The sequence below is a fragment of the Pseudophryne corroboree genome, chromosome 1 (assembly GCF_028390025.1).
Source record: "Pseudophryne corroboree isolate aPseCor3 chromosome 1, aPseCor3.hap2, whole genome shotgun sequence".
NCBI lineage: Eukaryota > Metazoa > Chordata > Amphibia > Anura > Myobatrachidae > Pseudophryne > Pseudophryne corroboree.
The window spans coordinates 820,528,273-820,545,636 of record NC_086444.1 but is presented as its reverse complement, the minus strand read 5'-3'; the positions used below and the strand labels follow the sequence as shown (position 1 = coordinate 820,545,636).

The following is a 17,364-nucleotide window of genomic DNA, read 5'->3' as shown; positions in this document are numbered from 1 at the left end:
AGTGTTTTTCAGGCAGACAACGTATACTGGTGGTCACTGGTCAGCAAAACTCTGCACTGTACTCCTCCTATATAATACACCTGCTCCCCAGTCCCCACAATTAAGCAATAAGCAGCACAAATATTATTAATAAACGGAGAGGACGCCAGCCACGTCCTCTCCCTAACATTTCCAATGCACGAGTGAAAATGACGGCGACGCGCGGCTGCTTATATAGAATCCGAATCTCGCGAGAATCCGACAGCGGGATGATGACGTTCGGGCGCGCTCGGATTAACCAAGCCATACGGGAGAATCCGAGTATGCCTCGGACCCGTGTAAAATGGGTGAAGTTCGGGGGGGTTCGGTTTCCGAGGAACCGAACCCGCTCATCACTAGTCTGTATAATGTCCCACACTTGACAGTGCATGTCTAAGCACAAATCAAGCATGAAGTCAAAGGAATTGTCTATAGACCTCCGAGACAGGATTGTCTCGAGGCACAAATGGAAGAAGTTCGGAACCACCGGGACTCTTCCTAGAGCTGGCTGGCCGGCCGCCTAAACTGAGCGATCGGGGGAGAAGGGCCCTAGTCAGGGAGATGACCAACAAGCTGATGGTCACTCTGTCAGAGCTACAGCATTCCTCTGTGGAGAGAGGAGAGCCATCCAGAAGGACAACCATCTCTGCAGCAATCCACCAATCAGTCCTGTATGGTAGAGTGGCCAGTCGGAAGCCACTCCTTAGTAAAAAGCACATGGCAGCCCGCATGGAGTTTGTCAAAATGCACCTGAAGGACTCTCAGACAATGAGAAACAAAATTCTCTGGTCTGATGAGACAAAGATTGAACTCTTTGGCGTGAATGGCAGGTGTCATGTTTGGAGGAAACTAGGCACCGCTCATTACCAGGCCAATACCATCCCTACAGTGAAGCATGGTGGTGGCAGCATCATGCTGTGGGAATGTATTTCAGCGGCAAGAACTGGGAGACTAGTCAGGATAGAGGGAAAGATGAATGCAGCAATGTACAGAGACATCCTGGATGAAAACCTGCCCCAGAGCGCTCTTGACCTCAGACTGGGGTGACAGTTTATCTTTCAGCAGGACAGCGACCCTAAGCACACAGCCAAGATATCAAAGGAGTGGCTTCAGGACAACTCTGTGAATGTCATTGAGTGGCTTAGCCAGAGCCCAGACTCGAATCCGATTGAACATCTCTGGAGAGATCTGAAAATGGCTGTGCACCGACGCTTCCCATCCAACCTGATGGAGCTTGAGAGGTGCTGCAAAGAGGAATGGGCGAAACTGCTCAAAGATAGGTTTGCCAAGCTTGTGGCATCATATTCAAAAGACTTGAGGCTGTATTTGCTGCCAAAGGTGCATCAACAAAGTATTGAGCAAAGGCTGTGAATACTTATGTACATGTGATTTCTTAGTTTTTTATTTTTAATGAATTTGCAAAAATCTCAAAAAAACTTTTTTCACATTGTCATTATGGGATAGTGTGTGTAGAATTTTGAGGGAACAAATTAATTTATTCCATTTTGGAATAAGGCTGTAACATAGCAAAATGTGGAAAAAGTGAAGCGCTGTGAATACTTTCCAGATGCAATGTATGTACCTGGTCGAATCACATTATTATGACCACCAGCTAGTAGCCAGAGTAACCGCCTTGTGCAGCACGGAGAGCAACTAGATAGGTTGAACTGTCCTTAGACACACGTCTGGTAGCCTCCAGGTTCATGTTGACAGTGAGCTGCTCCACTGTAGTGTTTCGCTCGGCACTCACGCACCTTCGCAGACGTTCACCCCTCACATCAAGGACATGTGGTGCTCCACAGTTTTCACGTCGGTTATTAGCAATTGTGCCATTTGTCCATTCATGATACACCTTCAGCACAGCAGCACGCGAACAGTTCACAAACTGTGCTATTTCAGAAATATTGTCACCCTTGTCCTGAATGCCGATAATCATCCCTTTTTGCAACTCTGATAAATCGCCCTTTTTACTCATGACAGCAGCGAGTCATATGTGTGCAGACGGCCTATAACACACACCTTTTATACCTATCAAGCCGTTCGTGAGAGTAATGACCATAATGGCCTATGGCTGTTCAAGCACTACAGTATATTCCTAAAAGGAGCTTGGCAGCAGATACATCTGACTCACAAAGGATCTTCCTTCAGCACTCAGTAGAGGAAATCCCCCTGTGAGTGAAATTCCTGGAGAACCATGGCTGGAAGGCTGGCGCTTCCCTCTGGGCATTAAGAGGCTGTGCAGAGAGGGCTAGAAAACATATACAGTATCATGTGGAAGAAGAAATGAAGGGAATTGTGCTGCACATCATCTGAACTTAATCAATTTGAACTCAAAGATACTTGTCCTCATCATTGTACTCTGGTCTCTATTACCCATTTCACTCCGCACAAATAACCTGGTATCGGGCCGGCATATTGCTGGGTCGTCACGGGTTGGTATGCAGTGTGAAAGGGCCATAGTCAAATTCCCAGGTCGCCTGACCAGGTACTTCTACCCGGGTATAAAGCAGTGTTATTCCCGGGTTGAATACCAGGTAAGAGGCAGCGTGAACAGGTTCCTGGGTCGATGCGATAGAGAGAGGCAGCGTGGATATGAGCTCATCTCCCTGCGCAGCCTCAGCCTCCTGCCGCAATGGCAACCGACTCAAATTGCCGGGTCGGGAAGCCTGCTATTAGGGTCCAATGCCGGATCCCACCTGGGAAGGACCCGTTTCCAATTCCCGGGTGGGATCCGGCATTGGCGGTGTGAAAGGGGTATTAGGAAGATACAGCAGGTAGATGTGCCCTCACTTTATTTGTAGTCTTGATTGGCGTCCAGTTATGATTTTTACAGCTAAATAGAGAGAGAAGCCAAATAAAACACATTAAATGTCATATTTCGGATACTTTTTCTTTCAGTCTGTGGTGTCTTGAGACTTCACAGTAAGGATAATAACAGCCACAATGGTCTGTTTCTCGCCTCTAGAAGTATATGCAACGGATAAACTTGAACTTGCTTCTCAATATTTGAGTTAAATTTACTAAAAGGTGGGTTTTACAAAAAGTTTCAGGAATTTTTCTTTTGATTTTAAAACAACCAGATTTAGTAAAGGAGAGAAAGCTAGACGTCATCATAGAATTGCTGTCCTGATTTGTTTCATAAATAAAAATATAAATCCTATTGGATTTAAAACAAAAAAAGTTGTATTACAAACTGCAAGTTAGGGTCTGTAAAAACTGCCATACAAACTGATTTTTTTTAAATAATATAATAAAATGCAAAATGTTTTCATATGCAGTTAGAAAAAACACTGGGAAAAAAGCAAAAACCCCAATCTTAGAGCTTACCTTCACTTGAGTAGATGCAGGAAATGATAAGTAGCTCCAAGGATTCCAGATTATGAAAGTTATAATAATGGAGCTATGCCTTTCGCTTTAAACCGTGGGTTTTCTGGAATTTTGTGGTGGTTTTAAAACAACCATATTGACTAAAGACATAAGTCTAGAAAACAATGATAAATTCGCTATCCAGATACATTTTGTCCTGAAAATACAAGCAAAGAAAAATACGTAAAATGTATGGGAACAGAAAATCTGTTCAGAAAAGGAAAAGCCCCTATATTGGTGCTTAAAAAAGGCAAAAAAGCTACAGAACCATAAAAGATTGCAGTTTTAGATTTTTTTATAATACAAATACAAAGTGCAAAATGTAGGCAAATAGTGATAAAAATTGTTGGAAAAAGCCACCCAAAAAAAACAAAACAATCTTGGGGCTTACCTAGAACAGGTCCTCTTCCGCTTTTTGGGACGAACTCAGACTCCAGGATAGCAAAATCTATAAAAATTTGCAGAGATGTTTCTGGAGGGATGCAGGAAACATCATAAATAATTTTGAGTTTCCTCATTATAAAAAGTAAGCAAAATTTCCCAATCTTTGGGCTTACCTAGAACAGGTCCACTTCAGCTTTGTATTATGGGCTAAGGCTCATTGATAGCAGTATGTGCTAAAAATCTGCAGCAGTGCTTCTGAAGGGATGCAGGAAATGACAAGTACAGCACAGTAGCTCCAAGGTTTCCAGATTATAAAAGGTATAATAATAGGACCGTGCCTCTCCCTTCAAACCTTGGGTTTTCTGGAATTTTCTGGTGGTTTTAAAACCGCAAAATGTATGTGTTTGTCAAACCACCAAAAATGTTGGTAAAGGAAGGGGCTTACCTATAATAGGTAGAAAAGGCATAAAATCTAGAATACCATAAAAAAAATCACCATCTCAAACTGTTGAAACAAGGCAAAAAAAAACAACAACCCTATCTTGGTTGAAAAAAAGAAAAAGCAAAATACTTAGAAAACTAGAAAAAAATTGGCATATAATTTTTTTCCGTCATAACACAAATACTAAGCGCAAAATGTATGGGTTGGAAAAAGCAAAAAAACACTAACTTGGGACTTACCTTGAATAGGTCCTCTTCAGCTGTTTGGGGTGGGCTTAGGCTCCATGAGAGCAGTATATGTTGAAAATCTGCAGTGGTGCTCATGAAGCGATGCAGGAAATGGCAGAAATAAATCAGAGATTCCCCCATTATAAAAAGTAAGTAAAAACCTCATCTTTGGGCTTACCTAGAGCAGGTCCTATTCAGCTTTTTTGGCCAGGGCTCGGGCTCCATAATAGCAATATATTCTAAAAATCTGCAGCAATGCTCCTGAAGAGATGCAGAAAATGACAAGTACAGTAGCTCTGAGGTTTCCAAAACATGAAAATTATAATAACGGGGCAGTGGAATTTTCGGGATATTTTAAAACAACCTGGTTGGACTAAAAGTGAAAATCAACAGAAAAAAAGTGGAGAAAGCAAAAACAACCCCCCCCCCCCCCCCCCCCTAATTTCTGACTTATCTAGAGGTGGTAAAAAAAGGCAAAGAAAGCTAGAATACAAAAAAAACAAAAAACTTTTTTTTCATAATGCAAATTCAAAGTGCAAAATGTTTGGGTTTGCAAACAGTGATAACGATTATTGGAAAAAGAAAAATAACCCAATCTTGGGGCTTACCTAGATGAGGTCCTTTTATGGGGTTATCCATGATAGCAGCATATGCCGGAAATCTGCAGCAGTGCTTAGAAAAGGATGCATATTTTCCCAGTCTTGGGGCTTACCTAGATTAGATACTCTTCTGCTTTTTGGGGTGGCCTAAGGCTCCATAATAGCAGTATATGCTAAATATCTGCAGTGGTACTCCTGAAGGGATGCAGGAAATGACAAGTAGATCCGAGATTTCCACAATTTGAAAGTTATAATAATGGGGCCTGTGCCTGTCCCTTCACACCTTGGGTTTTCTGGAATTTTCTGGGTTTTTAAAATAACCAGATTGACTAAAGTTGAAAAGATAAAATAAAACCTTGACAAAACCACCATCCCTTTTTTTCATAATAAAAATACAAACAGCAAAATGTATGGGTTTGTCAAACCACCAGAAAAAATGTTGGAACAAGCAAAACAAATCATATCTTGGATTTTACGTAGAATTGGTAGAAATGGCAAAAAAAAAAACTAGAAAGAAAAAACAGAAAAACCCATCTCAATTTTTTTCAGACTCCAAATACAAACTGCAAAATGTATGGCTTTGTTAAACCACCAGAACAACTGTTGGTACAAACCTAAAAAACAAAAAATCTTATCTTGGGCTTAAAGGCAAAAAAGCTAGAAAACCATAAAATCACAAATATATATTGCAAAATGTATGGGTTGGCAAAAAAATGGGAAAAAGGATGCAGGAAACTGCCGAAGTAGCTCAGCGATTTCCACATTTCTCCTATGGATTTCTGATGGATTTTTTTTTCCAATGTTTTTATTGAATTTCCAATAACAAATAACAATGATACATCAACAGGACAATGGGGGTCATTTTGAGTTGATCGCAGCCAGCAACTTCTTGCTGCTGCTGCGATCAACTAATCCCCACCTATGGGGGAGTGTATTTTAGCATAGCAGGGCTGTGAACGCTTGTGCAGCCCTGCTATGCTAAAAAAGTTTCACTCAAAACAAGACTAGCCCTGCAGCTACTTACCCAGTGTGACGGATCCAGCGATGAAGGCCCCGGTCCTGACGTCAGACATCCGCCCTCCGTTCGCCTGGACATGCCTGCATTCTTCTTACCACTCCCCGAAAACGGCCTCCAACGGTGAGCATCCGCCCCAGACCACCTCTCCGCTGTCAATCTTCTTTCCGTCCAGCGCTGCGTCTTTTCTTCACACTAGGTGCTCCGTTGCCTGGCGACATCTGTCACCGGGCAATGGCGCGTGTGCACAATGCGCACGCCGCGCATGCGCAGTTCTGACCCGTTCGCACCGCAGCGAACAACCGCTGCGTGCAAACGGGTCAGAATGACCCCCCATATGACAGCGTGAAAAATGTGACGATACATCAGGGTCACGTTCCAGTTTGAAACAGAGTTAAGCAATAAGGGATAAGGACCAAATATAGGGGGTGATTCAGAGCTGATCATAGATGGGCTAAATGTAGCACATCTACGATCAGTTTTGTCTGACATGCGGGGGGACGCCCGCATGACAGGCCCTGCCCCCCCCCGCACCCGCCAAGTAGCTCCCTACCTGCGCGTTCTAACACCGATGGCACACCCCCTTTCCGACCCGCGACCGCCTCTGCCCTTCAGTCAGGCAGAGGCGATCGCACCAGTGAGATGCTTTCGCATCTCACTGGGTGCACACGCGCAGTAAGCCCGCTGCGCATGCATACTAGGCAAAGGGCTTCAGACTGCGATTGCTGCCGTTGCAGCGATCGAGTCTGAATTAGGCCCATAATCTAGCATATCAAGCAAGGGAATTAAGTCAATATTGGTGTACAGAGCAGGGGTTTTAACAATCAGAGATTATACAAAAAAGAGTCAAGTCACCAAACATAGTATTAGTCATAAAGTAAACCTCTAAATAAACAAGAGACACAAAAACATAAACCCAGACAAAGGACTGAGGACATGACAATAGGGAAGGAGGTGAAAGGGCGGGAGTGCTCAAGTGCCTAAACCCAGGTGATTATTAGACAAAGGATAACCTCTGATAAGAGCTCCAAGATATCTCATCAAATAACCTCAATACATGTTGACGATGGGATTGCTCAAGAGCAATAATAGTCTCAATAAATGGGCCCCATTTCTTGTAAAATAGGGTAATCTTACTGTCCGGGTCAGGGAGGGTGGACTAACGTTCAAAGTACATGATAGCAGTCAGAGAAGTTTTGAGCTATTCTAATCTGGGTGGGGAGCTACGAATCCAATTAGACAGTATAAGCTTCTTCCCTAATGTTAACATCACCATGAGCAGAGGAACAAGGTGGGATTGGGAAAGAGCTAAGCCCCATAGCGGGACATGTAAGCTCAGAAGGGCACCCTGTGTCATAAGTAGATGAAGGTGAAAGGTCAAATTAACATACCACAGAATCTTGTAACAAAATTTTGCAATTTTAGGGAAGTGGCAAAAATTATCCATGACTAGAACATTTGGGGCTTTGCCTTGGGGCATTTACCTGTTTCAGATGGGACCATATATTTCCTCTATCCAGGGGAAATATATGCTCGATGAAGAAATTTGATATGGATTTCTTGTAATTGTGAGAAATGGATAAAGATACGCGGCAATGGGCATAGGAAATCGTTCATTGAGAGTTCTAAAGAGAAATCTGACAACCATTTCCCCAGCAAGAGTGACCATAATTTATCAATTTTATTTGGCACTGGGAGGAGATCACAATACAACCACTGAGTTTTATAACTGAATTTGGCTATTCTAGAAACAAGGAGCAGCAGTGGGTCAGGACCTCGACCAGCGTCCCATCGGGTGGGCAGGGACTGGACATAATGCTGCAGCTGAAGGTACATGAAGAATTCAGTACGGAGTACACCAAACTGCTCCCATAGGTCCTTAAATGAGACTAAGAACCTTCCTGCGTCAAATAGAGTACGTCCTTTATAGCAGAAAATCTCTTTTGTTTCCACTGCAAGAACTTTACAATGTCCATGGACGGGGGAAGCAAGGGTTTCTGCAAAAAGGTAGATACAGGGAAATTGCAGGGTTCCTACACATGGCTTTATTAAGGGAACCCCAAGCCTGTTATGAGCCCCAAAATAAAACATTAGTTTGAGCAACAACGGGGAGAATATCTCGGAGAGTGAAGCAATGCCTTAAGGTCATAAGGGGCAACAAAAGTTCACAATATATACAGAGATTGGGAAAAGAAAAAACTCATATAAGCGCTACAAGTAGAATCCTGTTTCCTTTATCCTTCTTTTCACTTGAAAAGATTTCTCATTGATGAGTAGTTTGGTTCGATGGGCATGCAAAAAGAGATACATAAAACAATGTGTAGTATTGTCAAAAATGATATATAGGTGAAACAGTCTTTATCCAGCCCTTAGAATCCCCCAGTATTGATGTGAAGGTAATCAGCAGCGTACCCCAACTCACACGAAAAATTTGTGGACTATATACGTAAAGGTTTCTTTGCTTTTTAGAATCCCATATATCTGTCACCAAAATGTATGAGATGCGTACCCCACTCACTTAAAGTCAGGATGTATGAAATCACATAGGAGGTATCTTTATCTGTAAATAATTGGTAAGCGTACCACACTCACGGAAGAAATAGTGATGTAAATCCTATCTGGTTTTCTTTTCCACCATATCAGACGGTCCCTCTCAGGCAATCCAAATGGAAAAAATGATATCCAAAATATGAATGAGGTATGTATCAGTTCATAAAAAATATTTATTGATTACAAAACCCCATAGTTGGGGTGAATCAACATCCAAAACACACATACAAGTTAAAAGATAGGAATAAAAAACAGCAGGACAACAAAGACAAAAAACCCAAGAAAATTCACTATGTAGGGAGGAGTCCCGACCTCCAATACAAGCAAAGAATCCGGATTTTACCTTAAGTTCCTGTTAGTAAAAGCAAAAATGGTGTCACAGTGTCCAGTTTTGTCTGCACCATTTTTGCTTTTACTATTTTTTATGAACTGATACATATCTCATCCATATTTTGGATATCATTTTCCCTCTCAGGCAATCCAAATGGAAAAAATGATATCCAAAATATGGATGAGATATGCCTCTTGCTGTTCAGGAATTTGATATGGCTTTATACTGACCTTGACCCCTGGTTTGTGACTATGTCATGTTTTATTATGACTGTACGGCTGGGCAACACATAGAACACATCTTTGATCTGAATGAGGAATTTAGCTTTGTTCTTTTGAGTAGTTGACAGTATCTCTGACACCTTTACAGTGGGGAGTGAAGTTACTGGTGGGCAAGGTTCAGCTGACAGCTCTACTCTATCCATCCAAGGTTTAATTAGGTTAACATGGTAAACCCTGATCTCAAACGGACTTTGCCATCTAGAACTTACTTTCCACTGTGGGTATCAAAACAAGAACTCTATCCCCATGGGCAAATGTATGTACATGGGCATTCTGATTATATACTCTATGTTGAGTTTGTTGGGCCTGCTCCATATGTTCCATGACTATGGGCACTTTAGCAACCCTATGGGATGTCTCCCATACAATAGATCAAAAGGAAAGACACCCGCAGAAGACTGAGGTACTTCTGTAAAAGCCAACATCAAATATGGCGATAAGTAATCCCAGTTTTTCCCATCCTTATCAACAACCTTTTTCAGCAAACATTTGAAGGTTTTGTTGAACCTCTCTACCAACCCATCCGTTTGTCGATGATAAACTGAATTTCTCAGGTGCGTAACTTTGCTTCATAATTTTAGAAATAAAAGGGGTACCTTGGACAGTCAAAATTTATTTTTACTGTTCCCACCCTACTAAAGACATGCGCCAGCTCTCTAGCTATTGTCTTGGTTGACATATTATGCAAAGGAATTGCCTCAGAAAAACGACTGGCATTATCCATTATTACTAGAATATACTGATGACCCCAAGCAGACTGTAACAAGGGCCCAACCAGATCCATGGCTAACCTGTTAAATGGGACCTCTATAACAGGCATGGGCACTAGAGGGCTTATTTTTTCTTTTCTTTTTTTTCAAATATATTTATTAATGAATAAATTCACACACATAAAGGTACAATATTCTGAAAAACAAGGTATGAAGCAGACCATAAAGGCATAAAAAAAAGAAATACAAAAATAATGACTGAACAAAGAAACAAGGCCAAGGTGGTTACTGCAAGTGTAGAAAGGGAGTAGTGTAAGCAATAGTACATTTGAACTAGAAAGGCGGAGATCCTCGTGTAAGCAATTCCATTGATCACTTTACGTATGAAATCTCTAGTAGATAATGAGAGGGTAATAATATAAGGTGGTCATATACTAAAGAACTTGGAAGAGCGAGTTTTTACGTATCCAATAAATACTCCACCTAGTCCATCTGATTAAGGTAGGATAAACGAAGGAACATGAGTGCAATAGACACAGGTTCCCTGTGTACCCATTGGGACAGTATAGTTTTCTTGGTGGCTGCGGCTATACGGGCCAGCAATAATTTGGTACCTTTGGATAAGGAGGTTGACTGAGCATCATATTGATTCCAAAAGGCCCAAGCTAGGGAAGTAGTAACGGGAATATTCAAATTTACATTGATCTAATCACCAATGTCCTTCCATAGCATTTTAATTACAGGGCAGGTCCAGAGACAATGAACTATGTCTGCATCAGGTGCGGAGCACTTAAAACACAAGGAGTCATCACAAACACCTGTAAGAAATCTAAGGCGAGGGGTGTAATATGCCCTATGTAGAATTTTTAAATGCATTTCAGCATATGAGGAAGATACCAAACATTTATTAAGCAGCACATGCCATTTAAGTATAGTTTGAAGATCCGTATCAGGTAAAGTATCCTTCAATTTGGCCAACCCCATTGCGAGCTTGGACAGATCTAGCTTACGCCTGGTATGTGCGTATATTAAAGAAGTAGAACAATAAGAGCGAATACTCGATCTAAGTTGATTATCCAGGGGGAAGGTAAAATCAGTAGGTCTTAAACATGAAATCAAATGTGTCGTACACTAGAGGGCTTTTAAAATGGGGTCTCGTAACATGATACTGGCACTCGGGACAGGAAGAACAGTACTCAGACACATCTTTATACACCCCGGGCCAAAAGAACCACTGCAAAATCCTTTCAGCCCCTAAATGTCATGATGTGATGTGACCATGATCTAGGTCCAACACGGTTCTCCTATATGGCTGGGGAACCATGAGCTGTTCTTCCGCATCCTCACTCCTTTTTGTCACTTGGTACAAGAGCTCTTTGTAGTCGGCCAAGTGTGGGTATGTAAGCCTGTTAAAAGGATCTACTGGTTCCCCATTTATTACTTTCATATTTGCTCTGGCTCTTATCTAATCTAATCTAATCACTTCAAGATTAGGCATACGTTCAACACCCTCTACAGCTTCTCCTTATCCTGGAGGAGGTACTTCATTTTGTTCCTCGTTGTCTACTATTTCCCCAGCCATGCTAGCAAAAGGACATGGTCTGAGGGTTTTGAGTTCACACTTGCGGCCAGCATATCACCAGGATGGTCTAATGGCTCTATACCATTTACACTTGTGATCATACGAGATTCCTATAATTTTCATAAATTGGGAAAGACTCTCCCTATTATTTATTATTAATGTCAGATGTCACCATATATGCAATGTACCAACAGTTTTTCTCTGGAACTTTAAAGCATTTACCAACCCATCTTTAACAAGGGTAATTAAGCTTCCTGAGTCTAACAATGCGTCTATACGGTTACCTTCCATAAAAATGTCACACATGTGGTCTTTGGGCTGAGCCAAAGGTGCAATAGTATAAGCTAACCTGTCAAAGAAAGACATTCTGCGATATTCAAAGACAGCATCACATTGCATGGGTTTTCTTGAACAACTGGGCAATTAGCAACAACATGTCCCAGCATACCACACCTAAAACATTTAATCACATGACTGTCAAGTCTTTTAGGTGGCTGAAACCATTCTGGCCTCACTAGCCCATCTTTGGACCGAGCGCTCATAAGGGGTAATTCAGACTTGATCGTAGATGTGCTAAATTTACATACATGGGGGGGGATGCCCAGCACAGTGCTAGTCCACCCCGTATGTCTGGCTCTGCCCCCTTCCCCCCCCCCCTTCCCCGCAGAGGTAAAAAAGCATTGCACGGCGGCGATGCTTTTGTACCTGAAGAGTAGCTCCCTACCAGCGCAGCTCCAGCACACTGGCAGGAAGCTACAGGCCGCTCTCCAGGTCGCAGTGGCTGCATGAATTGCTATGGCCCTGAAGAAGCCGTATAGAGCGAAATGCACATTGGGACAGCTTGTCATATCCTAGGACAGAATTAATGATACAGCACATTTCCAAACTATTATTTATGCTGCATAACCCTATTCACTGCTGTACCACCAGAGTCTTTTTAAAGACAGCGGCGGGTACAACTATTTAGGATCATAACTTTAAATTGCAGGCTCGATCATAACAGCTCATAGAGGTGGGGACGCCCACAATATCGAGTGCAAAGATAAACAGGGATGTATGCAAGCAATGATCTAAGTTTCCTACATTAGTATAATATCAAAGAGAAATATAGTTCTGCTAATTTTTTTGTGATTTAATTGTATACATTTTATTGTGACTGTGGGACCTATTAATAAAGAACAGAACACAAGAAAGCGGTGACCTAACAATTATAAAAGGGAGATTATCCTGACCAGATAATCACATTTTCATGTCACACAGAAGATTTGTGGATAAATGGAATATATGACAAGATTGTTACATCCTGTCAAAACCTAATTACTGTATTACCGCAAGCACCTAAGACAAACATATGTGACAGGTAGGGAGGCCAATCCCGGGCCATTTTTTCAATCCCAGGTATCGGGATTGAAAAATGGTCAATCCTGGGATTCCCGGGATCCCCGGGAGTGGCGATTCTCTGTGTGGCTGCCCCCCTCGCCCCGCCCACCCCGCACAAAACACTCACCATACACCGGGGGCGGGCGGGTGGGACACATCTCCTCCTTGCTTCCAGCAGCGTATGACGGCGCAGCGTGACCTCTTGCTGCACTGGGGAGCCGCTTGGAGGAAGCCGGGCAGCGCCTGAGCGTACTGAGGACACTCAACGCTGATCCCTCAATCCCTGGGATTGGAGCTTCCAATCCCGGGATTGGCCTCCCTAGTGACAGGTCCATTATTATCTCTCTCCCCATAAAGGCACTGTTTTCATTTTCCATATCTCTATTTTGAACCACGTATTTATCAGTGGCCATGATTGATACCACAAACAATTAAATGGTTTATTTCTTGGAGATACGCTCTCAAGCATACTAAAAATCAAAATTGGTACAGGGCTTTAGTTTAATATTTTGTGGTAAAAAGCCATAATCAGATATGTATTGAGGCAGATATACTCTCCTTAAATCTCAATGGTACATGAACACAGGCAACTACAATTACTAATAAAAGGCTCACACAACCTCTTTTCTCATGCAAATACTTTTTTCATTGAATGTTAACTTTGTTACCAGCCATAGGACTTTCACTGGCTATACTGTAACAAAGTAGCAATCAAGTGTTATGTTTTTGAAAAGTTCTAAACACTTCATAGAAATAACTGAAAACTATATTGCTATCAGGTACTAATCAAACAGTGTGTGGCTATAAGCACTGTATACAATATAAACATTGGTCTCTATAGTAAAGAAACTACGAATAAAATAATATAAAGGAATGTCATGCAGAAATAAAAACAATAAGAAGGTACGTGACACGGAATAATTTTAAACACTTTATTCACAAATATATAAATTTCTTTCACTTTTTTCTTTTTTTCTAATTTTCTTTCATACTTCGCTTACTTAGCCTATAACAGGCTAATTAGAAATTAATAAACAATCTAAAGCCCTACAGGCTGTTAATGGGGTGTTCTACTGATGCCTGTTTTTGACATAATGAATAAAATTAATTTAAAACAATAATTCATATAAGGGGACAGAGAGTGCACCCATTTATATCCAATTTCTTTTTCTTCTCTGCATTGTTATCTAGAGGCGGCTGCAGTATACCTTCCACTATTGCCACTGGCTGGTCAGCTGTCTTAGGATCCCCATGGCTCACCCACTTGTGCAAAGCCATGGACAGGAAACTCAAATAATGGTCCATGACAAATCCTTCCACCATCTGGGAACCAGTTAATGGGACTGGTTGTAGCCATTTTTTGGTCAAGGGGATGAGGTCATGCTTTGTGAGTGGGGAGGTTTGACCATATAGTACACCCAGTGATGCACATGTTGTGCTTGGACCGACAGGATAACTCCCTGGCGAGTAAGAATTTCTGGTTTTAATTTTTCATAGTCCAAAGCATCTGCAGTGCTTAAATGAAAGTAATCTATTTGGGGCTCGGCTGAGAGGAAGGGTGCCAGATGGCTGGTCCACTGTCCTTTAGGCCAACTCTCCCGCTCAGCCATCCTATAAAACGTGGTCAGATGCGCCTCCACTTCATCAGTCTAATTTTTTAAAGGAAATTATTAGCCCGTATGGAGCTGGAACTAGTTTAGTTGGGACATTTGGGAAGCATTTCAGGCCGTGTTGTGAGGTGCTGCACCACCTCTTTAAGAATCTCACTTTCCTGGTGCTGTTGCCTTTGTTTCTCCTCAACCTCCAGTTTATGTTGCTTGGTAGCTTCTTGCTGGACCCTGGTGGCTTCCTGCTACACTGCTGTCACTTGTAGCAAGGCTTTAATTACGTCCTCCATGTTGTCGGGTTTTTCAGCAATTTTGTCGCCACTTTCACCCAGGACATGTATCAGTACTGGTTTGCAAAAGAGTGGGTCTGGCTCTTTAACTGTATAGGTTTCCACAATTGTGCAGCCAAAGCACCATTTGGACTTGCTTTTGTGTGTGAGGTACCACAACTCCCAGCATGTCACACTGTGAAAAAGCCTCTGCAGAATATCGCACCTGCATTTTTACACTGTGCAATGTATTTAGCTTCAGTCCAGTCAGTCACAGACCTGCTTTCTGCAGGGCTCTCAAACTGCTGCTCCCTTCACTTATACTCAGATCATGCAGCTAATTCTCCACCATGTGTAACATGATCAGGGGAACAGGTACCATCTCTTAGTGTAGTTGTCAGTGTGCGGCAGCTGAGAGATTACATAAGGTGGTTGGTTTGGTGCAACTGGCCTCAGCCAGTTTTATTGTGCAGAGAAACAAAAATAAACATCAAAATAAATACCTTTGCATCTGGTGCTAACTATACACAATATAACACTACAGTAACTCACTAAAAAAACAATACAAGTAGTTTTTACCAAGCACCGCACAGTGGATTTCAAGAGCAGGTTTCTCTCACAGAGACTCCATAGTCCCTTCTTTTCCCTAAGCAGTGTCAGAGACAGCTGATTAGGCCGGCAGACTTTTAACACACATCTCCAGCTGAAAGTCCTAATTAGCCTTTTGTTAAGCTAATAGTTCAAACCAAACCTGAACTGGGCCTGAATGGATGGGGAACCTGCCCTCACTTCTCATATCCAGCTCCAGGACCCTAATCCGGTTCTTACCAAAAGCCAAAAGCTGTCAGCAGAACCAACACAATATTCTTGGGGTTTTAAAACACATAAGCACCCTACACACTGGGCAATGGCGACGGGGGATATGAACAATATCGCTCAGAAATTAACGATATATCGTTCATATCATTTAGTGTGTAGGCACCAATGATGAACGATGTGCGTCCCAATGGTTGTTCATCGTTGGTTTCCCATCGTTTTTCAGTGCAATACAATTTGGACGATAACGATCATCATTCAGATTGTTCATTGTTCAAATTGCTGCCGTCGCCCAGTGTGTAAGACGCTATTGGTAAGAGACCTGGGGAAAAAATACTTGCCTTCCACCACTATTCCAGTGATTTTGTTGCACGTTTTAGGTTTTAACCAGAATTCATTTACAGCGTTAGAGCTATAAACGGCATATTGTATTCTGCATATGGATAACTAAATACAAACCACAAAAATCAGGAAATATGCAGCAGCTTATTACCTTAGGAATGTGTGCAAATTTAAGCAGAGTTGCCTGTATCATTAGGCAGTCTAGTCAGTTGCCTCGGAAGCTAATGGTTAGGTATATTTTAACACCAAACGGGCACCGTCTGCTACCATGGAGAAGCAGCCGACTGCTTCTTACCCGTAAAGCTGCTTATCGTTCCTCCGTGTCAGTGATAGGTTGGGAGTTTGGCGCAGTGCTATAATCTCATTACACAATTCTGTACTCCCAGTCTTAGGAACTGGAGATGCTATCCACCACGGGAGTGCTCCTGAGGAGGAGCAGGGTGCTGTGTTGTCTAGTTGGTTCTCAGAGATTCCGCAGTGTCTGCCTTTAAGTCAATACAATATTCTTTCCAACATTAATTCCCTGCAAAGTTTATAATCATTTGGACTAAGCTAAATTTAATTATATGCTGTAGATTTTACCTTTTTTTTTCTTCTTTACTAAAGCTGAAAGAAAGTTTGGATCCTGCTCTGGAGCCAGTTCTTCTGAAGCAGACCTTTGTGTCAGGCGGAAGAATGCTAATTCGCCTCGGAGACTCTGACATTGATTATGACAAGAATTTTAGGTTCTATATGACAACGAAAATGCCAAATCCACATTATCTTCCCGAGGTAAGAAAAAACAGCCATTGTACATTCATCAGTGTGACGTTAAATGAGAATGATCTGTGATTTTACTGTAGTAATACAGTATGTCCTGCAGGTTAGTTTTTCAATTATGATATCAAGACTTGGTTAAAACTGAATTATGAAAAGCCTTCTGATGCAGGCCGTGTGATTCAGCTACTATTTGTATATACAGTCAAGATAATTCAATAGTGCACGGTATTCATCAAATAATCATAATGTAATACATAATGCAATTTCATGTTAACCTTAGTACAGTATGTCCAAATACTCAGATTCAGATCAACTATATGTACCTTCAAGTTCCTGCAATCAAAATGTGTAACCTATTGATAAAGCTAAATATTTATCGTATATACAACCCTTTATGAGGTCTAAGAACACTGTACGCTGTTTACTTAAGAAGTACCGTAAGGGTACGCAAGTTGCGTAACGATCGCTCAGCCGTAGGCGAGACGCTCAAGCGTCACGTTCGCTCACGGCCCAGAGATCACAGACAAGCACTCTGTTGGCTATGACTAACGTAATGATTCGCTATGGCGTAGCGGACGCTCGAGACCACGAGGAGATCACCAGCGGCGCAGACGCTCACAACGCTATACCTTTATGTCTAAACCTATTATTAATGAAATACACAGAATACCTTAATGTGAATACAG

The 17,364-nt window shown here is 41.9% G+C and overlaps 1 protein-coding gene across 1 annotated transcript in view; it reads left to right on the top strand.

Moving 5' to 3' along the window:
- DNAH6 (dynein axonemal heavy chain 6) overlaps positions 1-17,364 on the top strand; it is a 679,574-nt gene that overhangs the window by 482,477 nt on the left and 179,733 nt on the right. Inside the window, exon 57 of the mRNA XM_063919567.1 lies at positions 16,526-16,690. Coding sequence (XP_063775637.1) covers positions 16,526-16,690 — 165 coding nt within the window. The remainder of the gene's footprint in view (positions 1-16,525; positions 16,691-17,364) is intronic.